General features: G+C 34.2%; 1 protein-coding gene across 1 annotated transcript in view; it reads right to left on the bottom strand.

Annotated features, from left to right (window-relative positions):
* Window positions 1-25,483, bottom strand: part of PDS5B (PDS5 cohesin associated factor B) — a 186,857-nt gene that overhangs the window by 7,299 nt on the left and 154,075 nt on the right. Inside the window, exons 23-33 of the mRNA XM_040621970.1 lie at window positions 24,921-25,057; window positions 22,928-23,051; window positions 15,974-16,178; window positions 14,997-15,111; window positions 13,073-13,205; window positions 9,982-10,101; window positions 8,658-8,720; window positions 7,918-8,063; window positions 5,516-5,621; window positions 536-975; window positions 335-445 (exon numbers count right to left, since the gene is read on the bottom strand). Of these exons, the coding sequence (XP_040477904.1) occupies window positions 335-445; window positions 536-975; window positions 5,516-5,621; window positions 7,918-8,063; window positions 8,658-8,720; window positions 9,982-10,101; window positions 13,073-13,205; window positions 14,997-15,111; window positions 15,974-16,178; window positions 22,928-23,051; window positions 24,921-25,057 (1,700 nt within the window). The remainder of the gene's footprint in view (window positions 1-334; window positions 446-535; window positions 976-5,515; window positions 5,622-7,917; window positions 8,064-8,657; window positions 8,721-9,981; window positions 10,102-13,072; window positions 13,206-14,996; window positions 15,112-15,973; window positions 16,179-22,927; window positions 23,052-24,920; window positions 25,058-25,483) is intronic.

The following is a 25,483-nucleotide window of genomic DNA, read 5'->3' as shown; positions in this document are numbered from 1 at the left end:
GTGGAATGACAAGGCAACTTGGTCAGTATGATGTGATTATTTAAAAATACCTTCTCATCTCTTTAGCTATTATAAAGTCTGTATTGGAAATAATAAACTATTTGTTATTCATTTAAAAAGATTTGCCTAAAACCTGTATAAATGTACAAATATTATCGGCGAGTTAATTGGGATATCAATCACCTAGGTAAGTTTATAAAAATTTTATCTTACCTGGTGTAATGGGAGTAAATATATGGGAGTTTAAATATAGCCCTATGTATATTTAAAAATTTATGAACTTTTGCAAAATAATTTGAAACTGGTTTGAAATTTAATATTATTTACAACTTACACATTTTTTTTGGGTTGTGATGGTGATGGCGTTTTTGATGGTCTTCCTCGTCCTTTCTGTGGTGTGGATTGTGTGGATTCAACTGCACTAGTTTCAGGAGACTCTGCTCTGCTTTGGAGAAGACCCAAATGTGCACAGCATCAAATTATGATTTATAACACAGTTACCAAATATATGCAGTTTAGAGTGACACGCACTTACCTCTGCTGCGCTCTCCTTGATGTTCGGTGCTGTTTGCTCTTTGACTTCTGTTCTGTATTTCCACTTTGTCTTTCTTCTTCTTCCTCTTCTTCTGGTGCTGAAGGTCCAGATTTTTTTTTGGTTCCTTTTTTAGAAGTTTTCATTGTTGGCTCTTCTTTTGGTGTACTTCCACCAAGAGGTTTAGGTGGTCGGCCTCTTTTACCTTTCTTTGGTGGACTATTCTGTTCATCCTCATTTTCTAATATGTCTTCTTTGAGCCTCTTTTCCTCAGGCCACTGTTGTTCATCTGATTCTGAAGCTGTATGGCCTCTCTTCCGTCCACGCTGACTGCCTTTAGGTTTCTGTTCCTGTACCAACTTAGTGAGGTCATCCATACCTAATTTTTCTTCTGAATCTGTGACAGGTGTTTTTTTCCGGCTTCTAGGTTTGTCCAATTCAGACTAGAAATAAAAAAATCACAACTTCAAACATACAATTGCTAAGTATGCATATTTTGAAAAATAAAACAAAAAACATGCTACCCACTTTGTCATAAAAACATGCTTAAATAAAATGCAGAGCTCTTAAGCACATGAGAACCATAACTGCCGGTATTTTAACTAAAAAATTTATGTAAGGTAAGAGGATACATTTTTATTTTTACTTAAGCTAGAGAGCCTCAAATGGAAACCTTTCAAGATCAGTATTTTATTAAATTATAAATTTTCGTGAAGAGATATTTCATTAAAAATTTTTCTAAATTCCTGGCATGAACAATGCATAACTACACTAAAGTATAATGGATCTGCTTTGATAGTCAATTTAAGTAATTCTGATTTTACTACACAGTGTATAAGAAGACATAAAATATCAGCTATGTTATATACCATACTTAGACACCATAAAAGAACTACTTTTATTTTATAAACGGAGGTTGCGAGATACAAAAGCTAAAAATACTCAAAACTTATCAAAAATTTTGGAAACACTTCTGAATCAAAGATACTGCTTATTTCCATGCACAACTAATTAATACAAAAACAATTTAAATTATTTAATTGGTAACTCAAATTTAAAATAAAAGCCTAGTCTACATTCAAAGAATTTATGCACTGACCAGAAGATGGAAACTGAGGAAATTCTCCAAAGAAATCAAGAACAGTATGAACCCTTATAGCTCTCCATACACATACATATATAAAACCCATAAATAAATGTAAATTTTATTTTGAAAAAGTTTGTGCCAATTTACATTCTTAAAGATCAGTGAAAAGAAAAAAACAAAAATTAGCTGATTAGTTTAATAGTCATTTTGTTTCCTATCTGCGAACTCCCTAATTATGTCATTGGTATTATGTTCTTTGCCCATTTGCATACTGGAGTCTTAGTATTTTAATTGACATTCTTCTACATTTCTGTGTATATTTAAATTTTAGTTCCTATTTGTTATGAAGTGAATTGTGCCCACACAAAATTCATGTTGAAGCTATAACCCTTAATGTCATGGTATTTGAAGAAGAGGTCTTTGGGAGATCCATCAGTTGAGATGAGATCATGAGGGTGGGTGGGGCCCTCCTAACAGAATTCGTCCCTTATGCGAAGAGACACCAGAGAATGTGTCTCTCTCCACCATGTGAGGACACAGTGAGAAGGTGGCCATCTGAAAACAAGGAAGAGAGCTCTCACCAGGAAGCATATTGGCCAGCATTTTGATCTTGGAATTTCCAACCTTCAAAATGGTGAGAAGATTCCTTTCTGTTGTTTAAGCCACCGAGTCTATGGTATTTTGTTATGGCAGCCTGAGCAGACTAAGACATTACTGTATCTTAATAGGATTTGAGATGAAGTTCTAAACTGTTTTTCCTATCCACCCCCCCAAAGAGTATTCCAATCATTCCAAAAACCACTGACTTGTCTTGCTTTATTTTGTATTATGTTTTAAAAATTAATAATGTTTCTGAGCTACTGTAACAGCACCATAATATTTTACTAATTATAGATAAATATATTTGTGTCTGGCTGGGCTGTTCTTATTATAACTTCTCTTTTTTGTATTCATTTATTCTTCCACATGGACTTAAAATCACACTGGAATTTTATAACTACATATAGATTCATTTAGAGAGAACGGTCATCTTTTCTTATTTATTTTTCCCATTAAAGAACAGGGTATGCCTTCTTTCTCTTCAAGTCTTGTATGTTCCTCAATTTGGATATTTTCTCCACATAGTCTCTCCTTTTTTAAGGAAGTTTAGATCAATGGATATGTCTATCTATTTTTGTTGTAGTAGTGGGTATTGTGGTGAAGCAAATCTCCTTTTCCCCAAGTGTATACTTGATATAAAGAAAAATTAACAAAAGTAAAATTAGTTATACACATACATACATCTATATATATGGCTACCATGCTAAATTCTTAGTTTTTCAATTGCTTCTCTTATTTTTCTAAGAATACAAAAATAAAAATGAATTTGTCTCTTCTTTTTCATTGTCATATCTTTGACTCCTATTTCATGTATTCCTGCATTTGTCAAACGTCCTAGAACAATCTTAAATAATAGTGATGACAACAGGTTCCTTGTTTTTGATTTTTAATAAAAATGCTTCAAGCATTTTGCCTTTATGAAGAATAACTTAAGAGTAACTGAATCAATGACTACTGATTTAAATAGATAACACTTTCAGCATGTTAAGGAAGCAACCTGCTGTTATTAGTTTATTAAGAATTCATATGTATGAAGAATGGATTTTAAATTGTATTTATGTCTTCTTCACATGACCTGAGATTATCTTGTTAGTATTCTTATTTGGTATACTGATTTGCTATCTTACATTAAAAGATTTCTTAGCATTAAATTATCTTTATATTCCGGGAAAAACAGACCTGTAAGTGACTGGTTTTTATTTGTTAATGTTTATTTAGAGTTTTGTACATAAATTAATAATTGTTATTACACAGAGATGCAAAGATAAGGGAAATACTGAATTAAAACTAAATTTAAAACTATCACCTCCAATTTTAAATGCTACAATTCATTTTGATGTCCAAAAATGTGATAAGGTGGTTGAATTCCTTTATGCCCTGAAAAAGGTTGGTGGTGAACAGGATATTCAATGTCTGATTTCTTGAGAATACTATAAAATAATCTAGTGTGCTTTACAAAGCACAACGTTCTTTAGTTTCTTTCTCATTTTGCACTGCATTGTCTTAAGAACAGAGGGAGTATAAAGCTGAGGTTTGAAGCAGAAAACAGGGAAAATATATTATTTGTGAAACTAAATATTTGAATAAAAATGTGTATGGAGAATAATTCATTTGTGGTGAAATTTTAGCATCAAGGTGGTAGCATATGCAAAGACAGTACTCTTTCACTATAATCTACTGGTCTTTAAATTGAACTTCTGTCTCATAATGTTAAACTCTTTGAGGATATTTCAGTTGATATTTATTAATAAGGTTCTTATAGTATTTCTGAAAATGGATGCAATGTTACACAAAAGGCAGCCAAAGGCTTCCATTATAATTATACAAATCAATCTCAAAAGCTCAGAAATGTCAAAACTTTTCTATGAAATATAGAGACTTTGTTCTTCATTGATCTAAAAGGTAGAACTAGATATAGAATTTATAGGATAACAAAACATTAAGAGTTCATCACGACCACATGTTTCCCAAATTTTGGGGGGACGTGGGGGTAAGGGAACAGGACAATATGTGGGTATGGGTGGCCTAGTTGATGTTTCCAACAAATGAGAGAAATTATAAGCTCTCCACCTAAGGCATTTTCAAGCACGTGCTAACCAACTCTCATAAATGCTAATGAAGGATTTCTGCATTAAGTGAGAAGTAGGACTAGAAGACATAAATACCTTTTCCAATTCAAGGTTCTCTTCTATAAATCCAGATAACAGGATTCCTTTCTGGCTAAGCGATCAATTTTTAATTCTGCTTGGGCAAAATTTTTAAACAGCCAATAAAAATCAGAATTTACAGTATAAATAGGATTTAGTAAGAATTTTAGAATTATAATTTTTTAAGTGGAAAGAAAAACAATCTGGCAAAACAAATTACTGGAGAAACTTGAAAACAACTGAAAATAATTTAAACTTTCTGGGATATGTAATGTTGGGCCAGTGGAAGACAAGAAGGGCAATAATAGAAGCGAAAGCAAATGTATTTTATTAATAATCTTCCACCTCTAACAGAGTAGATTCAAATACATTAACTTTTACTTTATAATCATTTACCAAAAATACTGATCTTTATAATAATAAAACAGCAGCAACACCAATTAACTTAGGCTAATTCATTTATTCTGGTAAACCTTACCAGCTAAGTAGCCACATTATACAGATAAAGAAACTGATTCAGAGAGCCTCACCGATTATTCAAGAAATGTTTAAAGCTAACCTAGAAAGTCAAAATGTGTCCAATTATTAAGGCTATCAGGTTGTGTTGGAATACATAACTGTATTCTATATCTGCACTAAAACTTAAATCTGTCTTTAAATGACATTTATAAATTGTTTCTGTCATACAAGTTATCATTGTTATTATAAAATTTAAAAACTAAAGACGGCCTTTATGAAGACTGTAGCATTTCCCTACTAGAAGCTTATTTAGTAATGAAAGGCTCAAGAAATCACCTAAAATGGAGGAACCTTTAAGGACCCTCATTCTACCTCCCCCTCTAATGCTAAGTCTAAACTTATTATAGTTTAAAAACAACAACAAAAACCGAAGCAGTTCTGAGTATGGGACTGCATGTTTGATTTCAAAGATCGACAGAATAAAGATCACTTATTAGATTGACAAGAAATACAAGAGATTCAATATGCTTAAATTACATGGTAGAGGATAATTATAAACTCAAATTTGTGATTAAAACCATTAAAAGAAAATCAAATGTCAAATTTGAGAATAATTTTAACTGGTTTCAGTATAAAATTATTATTTATATAGTAAAATTATTATCATTAAAATCAAACCAAATATCTCACCCTTACAAGATCAGAGTCGTCTCTCTTGTCACTTTTTTTTCCTGGCAAAGGTGAAGACATTGTGTAATCTTCATTTTCACTGTGATCCATTTCAGAGCTATCAAGCCTTTTAATATAGACATTTATAATTATTACTACAATGAAATAACCTTAAAAGCTTTTTCTGTTCCCTAGCATAGCTTTACAGTTTTATGAGGAAGTTTCATTCTTTTCAAAAAAGTATCCATTTTATTCTACCATATTTAGCAACGAACCAACAAGCAATGAATCACATTTAATTTAACATAATAGGGAAACTTTAAAAATCACAAATGTAGTTTTTTCCCTAAGTCTTTTTTAAAAACTAAATTCTGTTTTGGAGTGGGCACATAAAGTAAATTAAAACTTTTCTTGTTAGCAAGTTGAATTGGCCTATATTACTACAATCTGCACTGTCCCCTCTCTCTCCAATATCCCTAATTCCACTTTTCCTTCTCTTTAACACCCTCTAACACAGTAAAGTTATTATGTTCATTCTCTACCATCTTCCCCTGCTAGAATGTAAGCATGGATCTTTTCTAAACTGTACTCGGCAATTTATACTAAGCACTTGTACTAGTGCCAGGCATAAAGTAGGCACTCAATAAATACTTACTAAATGAATTAATAGCACATGCTTTCATTTATTGGTATAAAGTCTGTCTTCTGTCCTAGGTGATTACATTCCTAATCTGGCTTTAAAAACCATTTAAACATTGTTAAATCCTAAATCTCAATCTCTGGTCCAGAAGCTACCCTGAGCTCTAGACTCACATATCCAATTGCCCACTCATCGAATGTCTAATAGGCATCTCAACTTTAACAGAGCCAAAACAGTCATTTGGACACTCCTCTTTTCCCCATCTCTCCAGAACAAACGAACGAACGAACGAACACACACAAACACACATAGCCTGTTTCTCTTCAAAGGCTTCTACATCTCAGTAAATGGCACCACTACCTATATAAATACTGAGGCAAAACACCTAGGATATATCCTTAAATATTCCTTTTCCATAACTATTCATATCTAACCCATCAGCAAGACCATCTGGATCTACCATCAAAATAAATCCTAAATCTGACTATTTACCATCTTCCTCCCTCTTTATCCCTTCCCTGAATTACTATTAGCTGACTCCTAACCAGTTTTTCTACCTCAATTCTAGTTCTTCTATTCTCTACAAATAATCAAGGCAATCTAATGAAAAGTACAAATCAGATCACTAGGCTCCACAGCAATACCTTAGCATAGGCGGAGGAGTTGAAGACAATTTTGAGGCTCTTAGCTTAAATGACTGGGTGAATTAGATCACCTTTGATTATAACCAGGAATTTGCCAAGAAAAACCAGTAATTTAGGAAATGAGTTGTTGGAAATGTTTTGGTAATGTTAAGTATGAGGCCATCCACCAGAGAATATCCAAATGATATAGGCGAAGGGTCACTTAGGTATCAGCCACTAATATATAATAATACAGGAATCTAAAGCAAGAGCTATAAATGTAATTTTTGTTCAATTTCTACTATATTATATACCACTTGACAATTTATTCATTACAACGAAACTGATAAGACATTTTAGGATGTCTCCTTTATTGACTGGTTATAAATAATACAAAAGATAGCACAGCTTTTCCTAAAACCTAAGCAAGTCAATAAACAGTGGCAGTTAAGCCCCATACAAGGTTCTGCTGCTAACAAACAGTGTACGAAGCACTATGCTAAAACTAGTGACGTGTGAATTATTTTCCCTTTTCTTCTTTTTAAAAAGAAAAATCTGTAAAGCATAATTTGAAAGTACAATTTTGAAACAATTTTTTAAAGAAAAAAGTTTATACATGTACACAGGAAAAAGAAATTCAAACCAAAGAGTATATAAAATGATCTCCCTCCTACACTAGATTACCATAAGACATTGTGTATTCTTCCAAAAACTTTCTATGCATATAAAAGCCAATGTGAATACAAATCTTTTTTAAAAACTTGAAAATACTATAATACTGTTCTATTCTTTGCCTTTTTTACTCAATAATGTATTGTGGAAATAATTAATATTAGCTCATACCTCATTTTTAATGATTATGTATTCCATTGTACGGATGTACCATAATATAACAGTTTTACAACTGCTAGACATTTAGCTTATGTCTACCAACACAAGTTATACCAACAAGCTAAAATATGAAAGGCTAAGATGGAGTGCCTATCTAAAATAAGAGCGCAAGTAAGAACTTGTAAATGGCTACCAATGTTAAATGGGAACGTTCAGGCATGCACTGATTTCCATTCACTGACATTAAATGTTTTGGGTTACATTATTTTAGATCTCATTGTCTTGTTGGAATCCTTAAATGTAAAGTATGATATTTCTTAGGTACTTACCTCCCTTTTATTCTTCCAGGAGAGCTTGGATTTGAACTGCTGCTTGCATTGCTTACAGTTTCCATTCGTGATGACTTTGTCTGAGATTGCTTGCCTGCTGATGAAAGTGGCTTATTAACAGCTCCTAGAACATTGGTTGTTTTAGGCTGAAATGAAAAATGCATATCTCTTTCTATTTGATTAAAGCCAAAAGAAATTGACATGTAAAAAAAACCATAAAAAATATCTGTCAAAGTGTTTACATACAAATTACACACACAAATATGCCTATCCTTTAAACAAAATAAGGATTATGAATTGAATATCACTTGAATGAGTGAAAAAACTATACAGATGGCGTAACAGTTACGTTTCTTAGCTATGTGGAGGAGAAGGCTTACATAGAAAGTGAGAACAAATAAAATGTGCAGTCAACAAAAAGATACTCAGACTCTTGCTTTGCAAGGACATAAGATGTTCTTAACTTTAAGACTTATATCTTGATCTTACAAGGATAAGATATTTAAGGATCCAACTCTCCAGGACTTCATTATAAGCTACAAAATAAGTTCACGTATCTCAGCTTGCATCTATACAGTAAATATAATTATTTCTAACTAGTAAATGAACGATATCTAATAATTGTGTTTTCTATCTTAAGATACATCAATTTTTAAAGAAATACAAAATAACATCATTATGCCAATACTAATACTAAAATAAACTACCACATAAAAATTAGAATGACTCTCAAAACGTACTTTTCCAGGAGTGAAAAACGATTTCATTTCTGGAGGCAGATAATTTTTGGTGTTACTGAAATTCTACAAGCAAGGGAAAAAGTTGCAGTCAGTGAATACTGAAACACTATACATGAGGTGGGTCGAACCCAACAAAGCATACAACAGCTTTTGTTTCACAATACATAACAAAATACATATTTAAATAATCAGTTCAAACACAAAATTTCAGTCACTGATTTTAAATACTATAATAAGGGGCTCCTGGATGGCTCAGTTGGTTAAGCGTCTGACTCTTGATTTCAGCTCAGGTCATGACCTCAGGGTTGTGAGACTGAGCCCCGTGTCAGGCTCTACTCTGGGCTTAGAGCCTGCTTAAGATTCTCTCTCTCTCTCCCTCTCCCTCTGTCCCTCCCCTCCCCTAAAAATAAATAGATAGAGAGATAGAGAGATAGAGAGATAGAGAGATAGATAGATGAATAAATAAATAAATGCTGTAGTAAGCTTAAACTAATCTCATACCAACTCCAATACTAACAAAATGTATTTGTACTCTAACATGTTAGAGTTCTGTAAGCTCATCGGAAAACACATGCTTCTGTTAACAATACTCTACAGAGAAGAGACCACATATACTCCTGTTACCTTAATCACAACAAGGTGAATGCTTAAGAGCAGACAGTCCCTTTTAGCTACGGGGTGAGCCTACATACAAGGATGCTGTAAATATCTATACATTATGGCTAGACTTTAATTGGTATTTTACTTAAAAACAACACAAACACAAAACAGTAGTGGTAGTTTCCATACTCTCAGTCAATAGGCTTAGGTGTATTATGAATCTCTAAGAACAATCCTGGAAAACACCTATTATATCTCATGCAATACCTGAGTTTTGTAGAAGTGGCTTAGGAACATTTTTGTAATGTTCCCTGGGTCTTGAACCTGTTCCAGTATCTGGTCTCTGCTTATTTCTTCATAACAGTTATAAATCTCAATCAAGGCTTATAACTTCAGACTGTGTCTCTACCAGCATTCTCCTTCCCATTTTGGACCAATGGTCAATAACGACAGATCTACATACATGCTTTGATCACATTTTTGCCTGAACTCATACACTGGCATAAAACTCTGAACGCAAATTCTAAATCATCTTAACTAATCTCTGAACCTTATTTGTGTCCTCTAGTTTGGCCCATATTCTAGTCCTGAACCACATTAGTAAGACTCCTAATGACTTTTCCATGACAGTAGAACTCCAGCTCTTGATACTGACCCTTCCTACTCTTCCCACAACCTTTTACATTTTATTTCAATCCATACAAACAAAATATACAAGAACTACCTTGTCAGGTTGGGTGAAAAAACGAGCTGGTAGTACTGGGTCTTTAGGAGATTCCAAACTGTATGTGGTGCTTTTTGACATGATGATATTCATGGCAACATCACACACAGTGTACAGTTTCTGCAATGGTATTAAAAAAAAATTAGATACTTAAGGTGGTATCCTCGACTCTGTGAATTAGGAGTAATTCTTGAACATGCATTCAGCACAGACATACCTCAGAGATACTGCGGATTCAGCTCTAAAGCACCACAATAAAGCAAATGTAATTAAGTGAGTCAAATGAATTTTTGGGCTTCCCACTGCATATAAAAGTTATGTTTACGCTATACTATAGTCCACTGAGTGTGCAATAGCATGTCTAAAAAACAATATACAATGTAATTATAAGTAATTAAAATATATTTTATTGCAGGAGTGCCTGGGTGGCTCAGTCAGCTGAGTATCCAACTCTTGATCTCAGCTCGGGTCTTGATCTCAGGGTCACGAGTTCAAGCAGCACTGCACCGGGCTCCATGCTGGGCATGGAGCCTGGACATGGAGTCTAGATAGATAGATAGATAGATAGATGGATAGATAGATAGATAGATAGATGAAAGAGAGAAAGAGAGAGCAAGAGAGAGAGAGAGAAAGAAAGAAAGTGAGAGAGGGAGAGAGAGAGGGAGGGAGGGAGGGAGGGAGGGGAAAGAAAATTTTAGAAAAATGTATTGCTGAAAATGCTAACCATCATCTGAGCTTTCAGTGACTTGCAATCTTTTTGCTGGTAGAGAGTCTTGCCTCAGTGTTGATGGCTGCTGATAATCAGAGCGGTGGTTGCCGAACTGTGGCAATTTATTAAAACAAGACAGTAATGAAGTTTGCTGCATTGATTGACTCTTCCTTTCATGAACAATTTCTCTGTAGCGTGTGATGCTGTTTGATAGCATTTTACCCACAGAAGAATTTTCAAAATTAGAGTCAATCCTCTCAAATCTTACTGCTGTTTATTAACTAAGTTTGTGTAATACACTAAATCCTTTGTTGTCATTTCAACAATCTTCATGGCATCTTCACCAGGAGTAGTTTTCATCTCAGGAAACCACTTTCTTTGCTCATCCATCACAAGCAACTCCTAATTCATTAAAGTTTTATCATGAAATTGCAGCAATCCAGTCACATCTTTAGGCTCCACTTCTAAGTTCTCCAGCTATTTCTACTACATCTGTAGATGTACTGCAGCCATGGAAATCTTGAACCCCTCAAAGTCATTCACAAGGGTTGGAATCAACTTCTTTCAAAATCCAGTCCATGTTGGTAATTTGACTCCTTCCCATGAATCACAAATGTTCTTAATGGATGCAGAATGGAGAATCTTTTCCAGGTTTTCAACTGACTTTACCCAGACCTATCAGAAGAACCACAATCTATGCAGCTATACCCTCATAAAATGTATTTCTAAATAATAAGACTTAAAACTTGAAATTATTCCTTGATCCATGGGTTGCAGAATGGATGCTGTGTTAGCAGGCATGAAAACGGCATTAATCTGTGTATCTCTGTCAGAGCTTTTGGAAGAAGCGGTGCATTATCAATGAGGAGTTAACATTTTGAAAGGAATCTTTCTTAGCAGATCTCAACTGTGGGCTTAAAATATTCAGTAAACCATGTTGTAAACAGATGTGCTGTTATCCAGGCTTTGTTGTTCTATTTACAGAGCACACAGAGTAAATTTAGCATAATTCATAAGGGTCCTAGGATTTTCAGAATGGTACAAGAGCACTGGCTTCAGCTTCAAGTCACCAGCTGCATTAGCCCCTAACAAGAGAATCAGCCTGTCCTTTGAAGCCAGGCACAGACTTCTCCTCTCTAGCTATCAAAGTCCTCGATGGCATCTTCTTCCAGTAGAAGGCTGTTGTGGCTACACTGAAAAGCCGTTGTTTAGAGTAATCACCTTCATTAATTACCTTAGCTGGACCTTCTGGGGAACCTGCTGCAGCTTCTCCACCAGCACTTGCTGCTTCACCTTGTACTTCATGTTACGGAGCTGACTTCTCCCCTTGAACCTCACGGACCAACCTCTGTTAGCTTCTGCTTTCTTCTGCAGCTTCCTCACCTCTCTCAGCCCTCACAGGTTGAAGAGAGTTAGGGCCTTGCTCTGGATTAGGCTTTGGCTTAAGGGAATGTTGTCATTGGTATGATCTCCTATTCAGGCCAAACTTTCTCTGTATCGGCAATAAGGATGTTTTGCTTTCTTATCATTTGTGTTTTCACTGGAGCAGCACTTTTAATTTTCTTCAAAAGCTTTTCCTTTGCGTGCACAACTTGGCTAACTATTTGGCAAGAGACCTAGCTTTCAGCCTATCTCAGTTTCTACATGCCTTCCTCACCAAACTTCATCATTTCTAGCTTTTGATTTAAAGTAAGAAACCTGTGACTCTTCCTTTCACTTGAACACTTAGAGGCCACTGTAGGGTTATTAATTGGCCTAATTTCCATATTGTTGTGTCTCGGTGAATAGGGAAGCCTGAGAAGAGGGAGAGAGATGGGGGAACGGCTGCTGGATAGAGCAGTTGGAACACACGCATCTGTCAATTAAGTTAGTTTGCCATCTTAGTTGGGTGCAGTTTGTGGCACCCCAAAACAATTACAATAGTTGACATCAAAGATCACTGATCTCAGTTCACCATAAGATAAACAGTAACAATGAAAAAGTTTGAAATACTGCAGGAATTACCAAAATGTGACACAGAGACATGAAATAAGCAAATGCTGTTGGAAAATGGTGCCACGAGACTTGCTTAGTGCAGGGTTGCCACAAACCTTCAAATTGTAAAAACAATGCAGTCATCTGCAAAGTGTGCTAAGGTTATGACTGTATGTAGTTTTTGGTACGTTAATAGTGTAAGTTAAACTATTATTTTCATTATTTCCTAGTAATAGCATTACTACTAATTCCGTATTAGTAATTCTACATCAGTAATTCAAATTACTAGTAGAAATACTAATTATTAAATACTAAAAAAAAGACTGATAAATACTATAGAAGAAGCACATCCACATTCAAATGCTTAAATCAACATGGAATCATAATTATTTAAAAAGAATTACATACTTCATTCATTTTTGCATCATCTGGTCCTTGGGCATCTTTTGTTTGTTTAATATTTTCCACCATCTTTCTGATAAATGCATGACTGTTATTTTCATTTTTAGCCATTAATATTTCTAGAACAAACCAAAGACATCTAAAAAAAAAAAGGGAGGGGGGAGAAAAAGAAATTAGGTGGAAAAACTGGTTGTTTAATAGAGATATAATAATTCTAAATATAAATACAATAAATTCCACATATGGAAAAAATTAAAAAGGAAAAACCAGCTGCAAATCAAGAGAGAAAAAAAGGTATGTCATGCATATGTATTATAACTTACCAGCAATGTAGGTATGAATTCGTAAGACCCCTTCCCAAAATTTCACTAATGTTCCCAAGGAGGCAGGTTAAAAAGAACTTAATGGTGGAGAGAATGAAGTGATCCTAACCCCCAGCAATGATAGGGAGGGAAGACTACCTAAAGTAATAACTGGACCATGGATAAAATGAAGCCTCAAATACTCAAGACTGACTGCAATCCTGATTGGAAGTTTTCAAGAAAATATAATTACCCCACTTAGTAGTTAAGAATCTTCATGAGTAAGTTAGAGAAGAAAAAGTCAAGGTGTACAACTATACATACTGTCTTTGCTTAAAGAGGAAAAAGTTAAAAGGAAGCTTCACTAGCTAAGGTTAATTACATAAAACTCCATTCTAGAACGATCAAAAGTGCTTTATCACTTTCCAGATAGAATGGGACAGGGTTTTGGCACAGAGGAGAAAAGTAAAGGGAGAAGAGAGAAATGTGAAGCGGGATGGTTAGAAGTTTTCATTAGTTACAATCACTCTAACGCAGAACTTATTTTGGGAGAATTGCTTGTTTTTAAAAAACCGAAAACTGTGGCTAAAAGGGGGTAATGGCTTTTCCCTTGCCATGAGAAAGTTATCAGTAATTTGATTTCATTCTCTTAAGGCACCTCAAATATTTAACTATAAAACATTTCTATGAACTAAGAAACCACCAGTTATTTTAATAGGAAGCTAAATGCATAATAAATTCATTTATTCAAAACCACAAACGTCATCCTTTATTATAGAAAGAGGACTAGGGTCTCAAACTTAATTTAAAGAACTATGCTGTGTTATAAAGACTTCTCTAAATACCACTGTATTTCCCTATTCCATACCCAGGCATAGATGGCTTTTTGGCCTCTCAACAATCTTTGAAAGAATTACAAGTGTCATAAACTTGAACTAGAGAATCACCAAATGAAGTAGTAAGTGGGGTAGTTCCCTGATCAACAACTTGGCCCATTATTAAATTAGACCATTCTCTCTTCCTACAGAGGAAGATAGTTACTACAAAGAAAAAGTGCTACGTGAATAAAGGAGAGTATTAATTGACCCATATGAAAATCTAGAGTTGCAGAAGAAAGTAGGAAAAGGGAGGAACTGGAACAGAAGATTTTAATGGACTACATCAATAGAAAAGAAATGCCAGGGGCGCCTGGGTGGCTCAATCCTTAAGTGTCTGCCTTCGGCTCAGGGCGTGATCCCGGAGTCCTGGGATCGAGCCCCACATCAGGCTCCCCCGCTGGGACCCTGCTTCTTCCTCTCCCACTCCCCCTGCCTGTGTTCCCTCTCTCGCTGGCTTTATTAAATAAATAAAATCTTAAAAAAAAAATAGAAAAGAAATGCCAGAATAATAGAGAAATAGAACAGTAGTATGATAATTATGCTAAATTAAGTTTTGGAAAATCACACGGGAAATGAATATGAAGAGATGGTATGAAAAAAGAAAAGCAAGAGAGCAAATAAGGGAAAGAACCTTAAACTCCTAAGAAATTAAATAAATCTAATAAACTAATTATAATGGAGATTCCATTATCAGCAACAAAGAGAAAAAAACTTCCAGAAAACATGAAAATGGGATGAAAAAAGTCTTACTCTTTAACATCTTTAAGTTGTTCAATATCCTGTACTTTGACATAATCTGGGTCATGTGCCAAAAGGTGAATTGTATATGGAACAACATATTCTGGCAGAAGAGACAATAATTTTTCTGAAAAAACAAAACAAAACATCCAGGTTGTTAGAAAACCAAATCTTACTCTTTCTGTCTCTGATACCATATTTCCTGCATCCCTATAGTTTACCACATGGCTAGAAGAAAAATATACTGAAATGTCCAGTGTTGAGGGACATCATAAACAAGCTTATTTATTCATCCACCACATTCAATATTGAAATGCCTACTAAATGCACCATTTGCTGAGGCTATAAAGACAAATATTTTCATTTTCAAATGCACATGGTAAAAAGTGACCAGAACAAACTATCCAAGACTAAGAAATTAAGAAACATAAGATCCACCTTTCTTGTTATGAGCCACCATATGTTTAAGACTCCCTTGTTAAGCTGCTAAGCAAAAATACGATACATTTTTCAAAGTTAATATGGCACAAAAATAGAATGATTGATACTATCTGATAACAACACAGATGGGATAAAGTGAGAAGATTAAAAACAGGCAGAAAAGCACCTGATATTAACATCAGCTCCAGGTGAGAATGATGAAAAACGAAAGACCCATAACTTTTTTAATCTAAAAGATAGTACTTAGACAACCTTTATACATTTACCTGTATTTTACTGTTTTATTTAAAGTATCTCCAGTGTCAGTGCTTATTTTCCTTAGCCATTTAGTCAGTTATATAAAGAGATATGGGTTGATACTGAAATACCTATGCATTTATATTTTAAAAACGACCTTTTCAAAAGGAAAGCAGTTACTGAAAAATGATAACAACCTTGTATTCAACGACTGCTGATTAGACAATAATAAGTAACAGTAACATCATTTTGTATTCTATAAAACTGAAACTGGCTAGAAAAGTGTACTTTTCATTTTCATACATGCTTACCACTAACAGCTGCATGCTGCTTCAAATACTCGCGTCGCACATTTATATTTTTTACCAGGCACTGCCTAGCATGAGCTCTCCTCTCTTTTACAGGATCTTTTGCACAAAGTGCACAGATTGCCATATACTCAAGTGGAAGCCGTAATCGGGAAAGGCCTTTGTGAAGTTTCTGAGCAAACACTTGTCTTACTTGATAGCATTCATCCTGTAAAGACACAATTATTTCACAGACTACTCATATGGCAGCAAAGAGTAAGTAAGTAAAACCCCAAATACAAAATTTGAAGGGTAAAGGAGACTAAGTGTATTCACAACCATTGTTTCTGCTCACAAGACTGAGATGTTGTGATATGTTAATTTCAAGGCTGGGGAGTTCACCTGGACCCTAATTCATAACTAACCAGGTATATGTGTTAGAAAATAATGAAATGTACTTTTTTTTTAAAAAAAGATTTTATTTATTTGAGGGAGAGAGAAAGAGAGAGAGCCCGAGCATGAGCAGGGGGAGGGGCAGAAGGAGAGGGAGAAGCAGGCTCCCCGCTGAGAAGGGAGCCCCACTCAGGGCTCAAACCCAGGACCCTGGGATCATGACCTGAGCGAAAGGCAGATGCTTAACTGACTGAGCCACCCAGGCATCCTGAATGTGCTTTTAAAACAGATAAAACTAGTACATATAAATCCATCCTAACTTAAGGTTTTAAAAATAGTTTAAACAGTATCTCATATTAGGCTACTTCCCTTAACTGAGCAAGATAAAACTCTGTCCAATTTATATATTTTAGTTTTAATACTGAAAAAACTATTCAGATTAAAATGTACAACTCTAAAGGCAAGTGGTACTAATCAATTTCAGAAACACCAAATTACTTTCAGTTCTATAAATGAACCAACTGTTCATTACCGCTGTGCCTGCTTTCCTCATACTCCCTCTCCTAAACCACCCACCTCCCCTCTCCTAACCAACTCCTCCTCATCTTTAACAATGGCTCCCATATCTTCAGAAATCACTGTGTAGTCTTTATTAGGCATCCAGCTCTGTGCCCTGTTAGCATTCTATGTATATCTCCAGCATAGCATTTACTATACAATATTAAAATAATTGGTTTATAAGTCTAACAATCACTGCTCATTCCTTAACGACAAGAACTATATCTTTATTCACCTTTGGACCTCTAAACCTAGCACAATATCTGATATACAGATTACCTGTGGAATAAACTATAGGACAAAGCTCAGTATGACATTTGAGTCACATATGAGACATACAAAGACCTTCTACAGACATACAAAGACCTTCATAATTATACCTTACCCTCCACCAATTAACACAAAGTATGGTATGTTTCATATTATTGCAATGTTATGTATGCTATTTCTACTATCTATAATGTTCATTTTGTTTTTCTTCAAAACCTAGGTCATAACATCTTGCCCTTATCTTTAAATCCTTATTTTGTGTTCTTCTTTCATTTAAACTTCAGTTTATTCTCTCTCAAATAAAATCTTTTTAAAAATTATACACACACACACACACATATATATTAAGGGGCGTTTGAGTGGCTCAGTCAGTTAAGCATCTGTCTTCAATTCAGGTCATGACCTTGGGGTCTTAGGATCCAGCCCCATGTCTGTCATACTTTCTGCTCAGCGGGGAGTCTGATTCTACCCGCTCCCTCTCCCAGATGCTGGTGCTCTCTCTCAAATAAATAAATAAAATCTTTTTAAAAATTATATAAAAATATAAATTTCAGTTTATTATACTAAATACCTTTTAGAAAGCATTCTAGCTTTCATAGAAATATTATCTATTATCTATCCTCACACTCAACAAAATAAAGTTAATGTTAACTCATTCCTTCCTCAGTATTAAAATTCCCATGAGGGAAAGGAATCTTCATTATCTGATTATTTACCATGAAAATGCCCAATTACAAACTGTATAAGTCAACATATCACAAATATATTCACAAATGAGCACATCATTCATTAAAAAATTAATTTCCACTAACACATCTTTCCCCCCTACTCAGACACATTCCCAACCAAGATCATGTTTTTGTCATTTTCTCACAAATCATTCAGGATCTAACAAAGCAAATTAATTAGTGAATCATGGCAAAAATAGTAGGATTCCGAAAAGTCATTAAAGTGAAGTTAGAGAAGAACTGTTAAATCATTTGCAAACAACTGACACCATTACAGTTAATAATAAAAGATGAGAAAATTGACAAGAATGATGACAAACAGGTACATCAAACAGAATCATCTGAATAAAGATTTAAAAGATGAGCTCCTAGGAAATGAGAAAGTCTTCAAATGCTTTGTTTTTTGCAGAGATGATTATCCTTTTAACTATGTTATAAAACTTAAATGTGAAGTCCAGAATAGAGTAATAGAATTTGTATCAGAAAAAATAATACTCTCAGAAAAATAAACACTTGATATTTTCATGGTTATCATTACCAATATTTGGTTCAATATAAGGAAAAAAGAAGATGGTGTCTAATACTACAAAACATTTCCCTCCAAGATAAAGTTCCAATTAAAAGCTTTTATTCACTATTAACTGTAAAATTAATTTTAGTCGGCATCTTATGTAAATTCACTTTTAGTGGCCTTTTCTAGTACAAATTATCCACAAAACTACTGAAGGTATCTTGCAAATAATTCAATTATTTTGTGTATTGCATTGTATTATCAACACTTATTTATATTTTGTTTCCTAAGAGGTTATATTCTTGAAAGCAGTAGCCATGACTCACTCATCTCTGTATATACAGAACCTAGAACAATGTACAGCACATAGTTCATGAATTGCACTAAAATTCTAAAATACTCAGATAATTATTAAATAATATTAAGAGTCATATTACTGAATTTCTATTTCTCCAGGTTTACTTTTTTTAAAAAAGATTTTATTTATTTATTTGACAGAGTGAGAGACAGGCAGTGAGAGAGGGAACACAAGCAGGGGGAGTGGGAGAGAAAGCAGCAGGCTCCCAGCGGAGCAGGGAGCCCCATGTGGGGCTCAATTCCAGGACCCCGGGATCAGGCCCTGAGCCGAAGGCAGACGCTTAAGGACTGAGCCACCCAGGCGCCCCTCTCCAGGTTTACTTTCTATTCAAATATATAACAAAGGCCTCTGAGATACAATACTATCTCTAAAGAGCTCAACTCTCATAAGAGAAATAAACCACAGGAACATAAATGAAGAAAGCACAAGGCATATATGTATCAAAGGACTGCAGATAAAATCTGTGGGGAATAAAAATGAGACCAGCTGTAAGAATCTGAGCAAGTTTTGTGGAGAAGGTTGCGTTTAAGCCTTGACTTGCAAAAAGGGTCGGATTTGGATGTGTAGAAACGGGAGGGTGAGAAGAAAGTCAGAGGCAGCAAACTACAGGAACATAAAAGTAAAAAAAAAAAATTTTCAGCTTCATTGACATAAGGGTAGTGGGTTAAAAAAGATTTTTAAATGTATATTTGGGTCCACAAATTAAAAGGGCTTGAATGGCCAAGTTATAAAATATATGCAATTTTTTTTCTTTTTTACAAGCATAGGTTCCTAAATATTTTTGACTGGGGAAATACTATGATTGGAACTATGATAGGGAAATTTAACACACAGTGGAGAAGAGAAGTCTCACAACGGTCTAGGTCAGAGCTAATAATGATTATGGTGGTTAAGAATAGTTAAGAAGATATGAATGAAAAGATTATAAATATAGAACAGATTATCTGCACTTTTGCAACAAGATGCAAGGACAAGTAAATAGTCAAATGTAAATCATGCTTTTCAATCTAAGAATGCCATTTGGATTTATTTAATGCTTACTGAGGCTCTACATCTCAATAAGGAATAGATTTGGGAAAGATTATGAATTTAGTCTTCATATTTACAGAACATAAAAGTTTGAAATTTCTGTTTAACCTTAGAAATGGGACCAGACTCTGACTTGAAAAAAGTTAATGTTGCTAGTATGGGAGTCACCTACATAGAAAATGAGACAATCAAAAAAGAATGTGTAAGTGGAAAATTAAGTCATGGGCAGATCCGCATAGAAAACATACATTTATAGGGGCGCCTGGGTGGCTCAATTGATTGAATGTCTCTGCCTTCGGCTCAGGCTCAGGTCATGCTCTTGGGGTCCTGGGATAGAGCCCCATGTCAGGACCCTGCTCAGTGGGGAGCCAGCTTCTCCCTCTGCCCCTCCCCCCCAATCATGCTCTCGGTCTCACTCTCTCTCAAATAAATAAAATCTTTTAAAAAAGAAAACATACATTTAGAGGAAAAGAAAACAACCAAAACTGTAGTCAGGGAAGTGTGACAAAAATCAGGAGATAGATAACAAGGAGAACTTCAAGAATAAAGGTGCAATGAGCTCTGTCAAATAATCCAGAAAGGACATGTATAATGAAGACTAAGATCACTGGATTTGAGGCCTTTAATAAGCATTTCTGGAAAAACAAGGAAGGCAAAAGCCAAAAGTATGAGTAGTGAGAAGTGAGAGATAAGGGGGTAAGAGAGACAAAAATATGGATTACTCTTTGAGGTTTGGAGGTTTAAAAAGAAGAGACAGGCATGTGGTTTACAAGAACAGAAGTAGGGAAAGGTTTTGTTCAGAAGAGGGTAAAATGCACGTCTGTAAGTTGCGAGAATATGCTAATAACTAACTTCAAACCATTAACATATGTTCCACAGTCAAGAGAATTCCAAAACAATCTTAAAACTTAGGCAATCTGAACTTCCACCTTGGTAATTTGGTAATTGAGACAGTAACTTATAACATATAGCGTGTGCTAGAAAATCTCTAGAAGTTCGTAAGTGTGGATGCTTTGCACACACAGAGGACATTTTACAATTTGTACATACTTCTTACACACAGTAACTTTTAAACAAAGCCCATTTCTTTCACATATTTCCATACTTCTGTATAAATTTCCACTTCAATACTGATAGCACCAATACCCTTAGAAATATCAGACCAAGAACATAATAAATCAACAGACTACAAGAATCACTAATTAAAAATAATAATTACAAAGGTTGTTTTCTTCTAAGAAATTTAATATATACTTTTTAAACAATTTTCACCTTCTTGCAAAATAAGATTATCTCTAAAATTAAATGAAAAAATCTAAACCAGGAAATTACAGACTCCCCAAAATCTCATTTTCAAATGGGTTAGTGTAATATTTGAATTACAACACTAAAACTAAAACAAATTAAAAACAAGATTTGAGGGGCGCCTGGGTGGCACAGCGGTTAAGCGTCTGCCTTCGGCTCAGGGCGTGATCCCGGCATTATGGGATCAAGCCCCACGTCACTCTCTTCCGCTATGCGCCTGCTTCTTCCTCTCCCACTCCCCCTGCTTGTGTTCCCTCTCTTGCTGGCTGTCTCTATCTCTGTCGAATAAATAAAATCTTTAAAAAAAAAAAAAAAAAAAGATTTGGAATAGCTATTTTAAAGACTAAAGCACCAAAATCTGACAAAATGATTACAATTAAAAAACAAATGATTGCTTATGTCTAGGGGTTACACATAAGCACTAATTTTTAAATAAGCAGAAGGAAGGGTGGAGAAAAAAATTACAATTATCCCTGAAATGAATGCCAAATTCTTATACATAAGACTACTTGGAAAAGAACAGGAAAATTAAGTGTAAAATGACCAAATAATGAACTAAAAACTCATACTGAAATATCATATTTACTATTACAGAAGTCCTTTTCAATTTTCTCAATGACGCTAAAAACTTCCAAAGTGATACAATTCAAATATTATGTTACTCTAATATGAAGTTTGTAAGACTGGAGGATGAATTCAATAGTAAAACTGTTAATAATTTGAAAATTTAACTGGCTTGAATAATAAGAAATGCTTCTGACCTAAAATTAATCTATACCATATCTTTATAAAGTTGTCAATTTCTGTACATTTTTTCTTCCATTTAAGAACTAAATATATCCAAATCCTCATTATTTACAAATATTCCAAATCTGCAAATTCACCTAAAATTTATATGTAACACCAAAATCAGTGCCTGAAACATTTTCAGTGCTCTGGTGAGTAATGAGCATGTCCCAGGTGAAGCTGAACAAAGCAATGCTTTGCCTGTTATGTCAGCTCTAATATTAGAAACAAGTGTCCTTCTGACAGTCTATTTAGTGCCACATTTTTTTGTGTTTTTGTGCATTCGTTGGTGATTCTGTTGTTTAAAATAGCTCCCAAGGGGCGCCTGGGTGGTGCAGTCGTTAAGCGTCTGTCTGCCTTTGGCTCAGGGCGTGATCCCAGCGTTCTGGGATCAAGCCCGACATCAGGCTCCTCCGCTGGGAGCCTGCTTCTCCCTCTCCCACTCCCCCTGCTTGTGTTCCCTCTCTCGCTGGCTGTCTCTCTGTCAAATAAATAAATAAAATCTTTTTTAAAAAATAAAATAAAATAAAATAAAATAAAATAGCTCCCAAGCATAGTGCTGTTTATTGTTTCTAAAAGTAAGAAGGTTTTGATGTGCCTTAGGAAGAAAATGTTAGTGAAGCTTCATTCCGGCGTAAGTTACAGCTCTGTTGGTCATGAGTTCAATGTTACTGACACGACTATATATTAAATAATTTGTCTTTAAATTATGTACTGATAGACTGACAAAAATGTTGTGACCAGAGGCTTGGAGAAACCACCACTGTATTCTCTTTATAAGCAATGGCTCAGTATTTGCTAATTCAGTAACTGGGGGTGACACTGTAGAACAGAACTACTACAAATAACAAGAATCAAATGTACTGTGTTAGCAACCCCAAATTCAAACCCCTGTTTTAGAACTCTGAAACATTTCTCATGAGTACACTTTGGAAAAGGAGACAATTCAAGACTTTTATCTCTACCAACATGGTGCACTTTTTTCTTCCTACAAGTCAAAGACCATATAAAGTCATATTCTATACAGTCATCTTCCTTACATTGATAGCTAATGCACAGAGCTGATATTGTTCTAATGTGATGATTTCATGATAACAAGGTTCTTGTGCCAGCTTCACAATAGCACTCCCAGCAGCAAGTCTCAGACGTGACATATCTGGTTTACTATAAAATAAGCAAGAAAGAAAGTAAATTAGATTTCTAAATGTCTGCACAAAAACATTCCTGTTTGCTATTCCTAATTCTGCAAAAATTCCTGTGGCCAAAAAAAGGACGGAAAACAATTTCGTGATAATGAACATCCTATTATGTTTACTTAACTTTGGAAGATGGTGTCTAATACTACAAAACTTTTCTCTTGAACACAGTCTATACTAAAGTCATTTAATTCCCTCATCCTACACAAAACAGCTTTTAGCCAAGCTTAGAACAAATCTATTTGTATGTTTAGTTATTGGGTCTAAAGTCTTCCACTATGGATTTTTTTTTAATGTGTTTACTTACATTAGGTCCAAAAATGTCCCAACTTGTTAATCAAGTCAACTTAAACTAATATGCTAAGTACAAAAGAAGAATGAAAGCAAGCGTAGTAGAAAACATCAACATTTTTATTTAGAATTCAACTTTTTAAATATTACCAAGAAGCTCCTTTTAAATTTAAGAAAACTTCTACTTAATGGGGCACACCTCAAAGATTAGTAAACTCTTAACTAATAAATACACCAAAACAATCCTTTCTTATATAGTGATATATTAGATGAATTATAGGGATTTCACAGTGAAAAGGAGGGAAAGTTGTAACTTCTTAACCAGGACCCCCTACATTCTTGCACAGTAAAAGATTCAACATTCATTAAACAAGTAAGTGTCTCCCGTATATACAGCACTGAGAGTGACATAAAAGACACATTCTTGGTCTTCTAAAATCTAATGATCTAATTGGTTTAAGAACACCCCCCCTTATCTTTCTAAGGATTATGTAAAAATACTGACTGAATACATGCCAACATTTATAAGGTTCTGAAGTGACATGGCTCAGAGGTGCTATTCAGTACAACAACAGCAATATTCCAAGTAGCTATTATGAGGTAATTCACTCACCCACCACTAAAGGAAAGTCTGTTTTTCTTACTGGAGTTTATTTTGTATAAAGATAAATAATAAAATTAAATATTTTACAACTAAGTTTTTGAAGACCAAATTTCTATATAAAGACTTGTGTTAAAAGTGAACTAATGTAATTTACATATATTTGCAGAATTCAAATACACATTTGATTTCATTAAAAAATAACATGAATAAAAACAGGTGAGATGAGATCTAAGTAAGCACATAAATAATGACTAATTTAATTATCGTAATAGCTAGACAAGATAAGTATAATCATTATCTCTACTTTATAAATGAAGAAACTAAGACATAAGGAGGTTAAAGTAATTTGCTGGTAAATGGTGATGTCAGAATTTGAATTCAGGCTCCAGGGTCCATTTTTTTTCAATCACCATATTAAACCACATCTTTCAAACAAAACAAAGTGCGTGTGTTTATATAATTTACATCTAGTACATTTTTAAGTTTGCAAATATTTATATTTCTGGAAATAGATTCAGTAAGTTGTCTTCTACCTAGCGAGTTCTTTTTCCTTCAGACATTAACAAGAATGGAAAACATCAGTTACTGATAAGTTACTAACCATTTTCATATTAGATATTCAAAAAAGTAAACATATATTGTTTAAAATATTTACAATATATAGCAATACCCTGCCTCTCACATATGACTGCCATTTTGAAATAAACACTGTACAAAAGCATATTACAATAAAAATATATGCACACATACATACAGAATACTTTTTTTTTTGTATTTTAATTTTTTTACACTTTATTATGTTCAATTAGCCAACACAGAGTACATCATTAGTTCTTGATATAGTGTTCAACTAACCACTGTTTTAAAAAGAAACTGCACCATTAAATAATTACACCAGATACTGAAATACTGTGCAAGAATTTTGAAATAATAATTACATACCTAATTTTCCCCTGTTCTGTCAAGTCTCCATCACTATGCAATATTGTAGTTAGCAATCTTAAGGTAGATGTTCCTGATTTACTGTGATTATTTTTCATTCCAAGGAGCCATCGAACCATCATTTTAATAGCTTGAATCTAAAACACAAATTGACAAATACAACGCTTCTACATTTTAAAGAAATTCTGTATCAACCTTAAAAAAAATGAAATGGTTTTAATGGATGCTTTTTAAGAAAAGGAAAGGAAAGGAAAGGAAAAAAGAACCATTCTTTTCCGCATATATCAAGATAACTGAATGTCTTAAAGATGGTTTACCCTCCTACCCAGGCAATTGACAAATGAATGATTTAACTAAAGACTGGTTCTTTTTGTTTTTTTAATGTTTCCCCATCATAAACTCTATTCTTTAGAATCCACAGTAAAATCATGTTAACTTCCCTAGTCAGAAAACTTACTTCCCAACTGCAAATTATATTCCATTTTTTGTGCTACATTTTATAATTACGAAGTGCTTAAGTACTTCAAACCCTGTTATTGCCTCTAATGTTTCCAACAACCCTT

The sequence above is a fragment of the Ursus maritimus genome, unplaced genomic scaffold (genome assembly GCF_017311325.1).
Source record: "Ursus maritimus isolate PB19 unplaced genomic scaffold, ASM1731132v1 scaffold_10, whole genome shotgun sequence".
Classification (NCBI taxonomy): Eukaryota; Metazoa; Chordata; class Mammalia; order Carnivora; family Ursidae; genus Ursus; species Ursus maritimus.
Note: the sequence above shows the minus strand (reverse complement) of the source record. Positions and strands in the feature narration are given on the sequence as shown.